The sequence below is a fragment of the Propithecus coquereli genome, unplaced genomic scaffold, assembly GCF_000956105.1.
Source record: "Propithecus coquereli isolate 6110/MARCELLA unplaced genomic scaffold, Pcoq_1.0 Scaffold84, whole genome shotgun sequence".
NCBI classification, from domain to species: domain Eukaryota; kingdom Metazoa; phylum Chordata; class Mammalia; order Primates; family Indriidae; genus Propithecus; species Propithecus coquereli.
The window spans coordinates 2,563,105-2,567,650 of NW_012154618.1; the positions used below are offsets into that span (position 1 = coordinate 2,563,105).

Consider the following 4,546-nt stretch of genomic DNA (forward strand, 5'->3'; position numbering starts at 1 on the left):
CCAGGCTGGTCTTGAACCCCTGGCCTCAAGGGGACTTATTTCTATTATTTTGCTATTTGTTTTCTACATGCCTTGGGAGGATCAAGGGATCCTCCCACCTTGGCCTCCCAAAATGCTGGGATTACAGGCGTGAGCAACCACGCTGGGCCTATTTTTTTGTTTTTTAATGTTAAGTATTTATAATTATAAATTTCCCCATTAGCACTGTTTTCACCATGTGCCATAAGTTTTGACATATTGTGTTTTCCTTTTCATTCATCTCTAAGTGTTTTCTAATTACCCTTGTGATTTCTTCTTAGGTCCACTGATTGTTTAAGAGTGTGTTATTTTAATTACCACAAATTTCTGAATTTTCCAGTTTTCCTTCTGTTATTGATTTCTAACTTCATCCCATGTGACTGGAAAAGATACTTTGTATAATATCTATCTTAAGTCTGTTGTGCCTTAATTTATGGCCCAACATATGGTCTATCCTGGAAAATGTCCCATATGCACGTGAAAAGAATGTATGTGTCCTATTATTGGGCACAGTGGTCTGTATATGTTGGATACTGAATTCTCCAACTACTATTGTAGCATAATCCACTTCTCTCCTCAATTCTGCCAATTCTTATGTCATATATTTTGATAGTCTCTTATTAAGTGCATAAGTGTTTATAATTGTTTTATCTTCTCGATGTACTGAACTTTTTATTAATATATAATGTTTGACCTTTTGAGATTTAAAGTCCATTTTGTCTTATGTTAATATAGCTGCTCTGTTTTGGCTACTATTTGCATAAAATATCCTTTTCTCTTTTACTTTTAACCTATTTATGCCCTTGGATCTAAAGTGAGTCTCTTGTAACCAACATATAGTTGGATCATGTTCTTTATCCATTCTGCCAATCTGTGCCTTTTGACTGGAGAGCTTAATCCATTTATATTTAAAGTAATTACTGATAAAAAAAGACTTACTTCTATTATTTTGCTATTTGTTTTCTACATGCCTTGGAGCTTTTTTGTTCCTTATTTCTTGCATTACTGTCTTTTTTTATGTTTAGTTGATGGTGTTTCACAGGTTTCTTAGGCTCCGTTCACTTTTCTTCTTTTTTCTGTTTGTTTCTTAGATGCAATCATTTCGTAAGTTTGCTGATTCTTTTTTCTACCTGTTCAAATGAGCCTCTGAATCTCTCTACAGTCCCTGACTTACGATGGTTTAACTTACGATTTTTCAACTTTACGACAGATTTATCCAGACGTAACCCCATTATGAGTTGAGGAACTCCTTACAATTTACAAAAGGGTTACAGTTTCTACTGAATGCATATTGCTTTTGCACCACCATAAAGTTGAAAAATTATAAGTCAAACCATCATAAGTTGGGGACTCTCTGCTGTGTTGCCAGCATTAAATGCACTTCCAACTGAAGATATTTTCAACCTACAATGGGTTGATGGGTTTATTGGGATGAACCTCTATCGCAAGTCAAGGAACATTTGCAGTGAATTTCTCATTTCAGTCAGTGTCAGTTCCAGAATTTGTTTTTGGCTTCTTTTTAGATATTCTATCTCTTTACTGTTATTCCATTTTGTTCATACACTGTTGACTTTTTCTATATCTTCCTTTAGTTCTCTGAGCATCTTTAAGACAATTGTTTTAAAGTCTTCCTCTCGTAGATCTGTCACCAAGTGTTTTTCAGGGACAGTTTCTGTTTATTTTTTCCCTTTGAATGGGCCACACTTTCCTGTTTGTGTGTGTGCCTTGTGATTTTTCATTGAAAACTGGACATTTGCATCTAATAATATGGTAACCCTGGAAATCATATTCTCTCCCTTCCCCAGGGTTTGCTGGGTTTTTGTTCATTTGTTTTTAATTGTTGTGGGGTATCTCTGTGCCAAGGATCACCCTGAGGTATAAACTTAAGGTCTTTTCAGATCTTTTCTGAGACTGGGCCTTCCCCTGGGCATGTTTGGTAACTAAGTTTCTCTGTACATCCAGTTGCTACTGAATGTACTATTCAACATCTAGCTCCTATAAGAGGAAAAAGAGAAAATAAAGTGCGGAAAAGGGTACTAGCCCTTGAAATTCCCTGGAAGTCACTTCAGCCAGGGAGAGAGGCTTGCAGCACGGTGAGACGATGCAACAACAATCACCTCTGCCTCTTTCTACACTTCTCTAATCAAAAGGAGCAACCAGAGATCACAGCACAGATCTCTGATATTTGGAAGATGAGGTCTTTTTTGCCCACCATGGCTCCTGCAAAATATGTGCAAACTGCTCCAGGAACATGTGCACAGCTGCCTACCATGGAGCTAGGGCTGGGAGACGGGCAGCTACCACCCTGTTGAGAACTGAAATTGACTGAAATTAACCATATTTTAAAGTCCAAGCCCTCCCCTGGAAGTTGCAAGCCTTCAACAGACTCCAGAGTTCCAAAACTATGATATCAGATTCTGTTAGTGTAACTGTTGGCTAGATGGAGACAGATTCCTGTTGTTTCCTACTCCTCTATCTTCCCAGAATTCTCTCTCTACTTACAAAGTCTTTTACTTTTCAGAAGTGTATTTGTATGTAAAAATATTTTTCATTTTTTGTCACAATGTGCTATAAAAAGAATGTTTCCAGTAAATTGGTCGGAAAGTACAAGGATCCATTCTAGGAAGTCACTGAATTGGCTTCATGTATGGGGTTAAGCAATTAAGTTAACCAAACAGTCCTTTAGGGGTTATCTAAATGGTATGGTATGGAAATGGTTAACTTTGAAATTCTTAACCCAGTATGTAATGACTTTCTAAAACACAAATATCATCATTCTATTAAAAAACAAATCAAATCAAAAGCAACCTTCAACCATCTCCGTATCCTCAATGGAAGAAGAAGTCTAAACTATTAAAAATGTTATACAATGTACTTCACAACGTAGTCCTAACCTAACCTACCTTTGTCTCCTTTTACTCTTATCATGAGTCCTTATAATCTTGCCACACTGAATTATTTACCTGTTCCTGGAGCAAGAATCCTACTCTTCTGTGCTTCCATGCTTGTTACCTGATGCTTCCTTAGCCAGGAGTGTCCCTTCTGCCTCATTTTCATTTTCAGCTGCACTCCTGCTCATTTTTCAAGTTCTAGCTCAATTGCCTGCTTCTCTGAGAAATCTTTTCCAATGTTTCTAGGCAAAATGGGTACTCCTTTCCTCAGGTTCCACAATGCTTTTTATTCAACTTTGTTACATATTTCCTCAGCAGTTAGCAGAGTACCCTGCACATAATACATGTTCAATAAATGTGATGGCTTGAACAAGAAACACTGGCATCCAAAACCTAGGAGATAATAAGATACCCATATTTCTTAAATCCATACAGATAAATGTTTGAAAACATGATTCAGCTACTGGAAATATCTGAGTTCTTGATAAATCTTTTGACTGATAATTTTATGATACAATCTATTACAACTTCAAAGCATCATCTAACGTTCCACCTACACTAAAGATTTTATCTATCACTCCTTTTTTAAACTAAATTTCAAGATATCCTTCATTTTTGTACATGTATAGTCTACTTCCACCTTTACGCTCACAAGTCGGTGATCCTATCTCTTTTTTATCCACTCCAAGACTAGAGCTTCAATTCATTTAAACCTAATTAAATGGAAACTTTAATTAATTTCATTTACCCCTGTACTCTCTTTTTAGAAAGAAGTAGATAAGACAAAAAGATCTGATAATTTTTCAAAGTTCCAGAGAAAATAATAAGTATAATCTTACATCTTGAGAATTTGTCATACTATAAAAGAGGATTTCCTAGTGTGCTCTGAAAAACATTAGCTGCAATAAATCATTTTTTAATGAAGCAAGGTCAAAGAAAGAGTTATCTTGTTATAACATTTTACATTCCACTGTAGCTGATGTCATTTGATATTAATGGAAGCCTAATCACATTTCCTAATAAGAACTTTAAACCTTTAGATCACAGTGAGAAGACCATAAAATTAATGTCATACACTTCATTTTTTTCACAGAACAAATTTAGGTAAGCCAAGACATACAAAAAGACCTTTTTAAATACCTAATCATGAAGAAAGTTAAATTTTGCCCTTATCCTCAGAGAAAAACCATACACTAAATGCTGGTTCTTTAGACAAGCAAATCATTATCACTAAGCTTAACCCTTCATGAAAAGGCACACGGAGTCCTTAATTCATAGATTAGGGGTTACTTTTAGAATCACTGAAGTCTTGCCAAATGTTCATTCTCCTATGAGCGAATGAGTCAGCTACTCTTCTAGTGCTCATGCCAGGACACTCTGCTAGGAACTAATTAAAGAGCAGATACCTTTATCAGAGTATGTGTGTTCTAATGCATGGAGATCAGGCAATAGGTGAAGACAGTTTATGCAGCAGTAGGTGAAGAAATCAAGGACGACCACTTTTCCACATAGATCCTTATAGACAGACATAGGCTCTTCCGTGTTCAGCCATTCTAATCCTGAAATTTATACAAAATAAATTACAATGATTAAAGGAAAAGACAAAATTTATTTAAAACTTTACATTAAAATGTGAG

General features: G+C 35.8%; 1 protein-coding gene across 1 annotated transcript in view; it reads right to left on the reverse strand.

Moving 5' to 3' along the window:
- The window catches only part of NHLRC2 (NHL repeat containing 2), a 53,513-nt gene that overhangs the window by 45,017 nt on the left and 3,950 nt on the right, over nucleotides 1–4,546 (reverse strand). Inside the window, exon 2 of the mRNA XM_012663878.1 lies at nucleotides 4,316–4,468. Coding sequence (XP_012519332.1) covers nucleotides 4,316–4,468 — 153 coding nt within the window. The remainder of the gene's footprint in view (nucleotides 1–4,315; nucleotides 4,469–4,546) is intronic.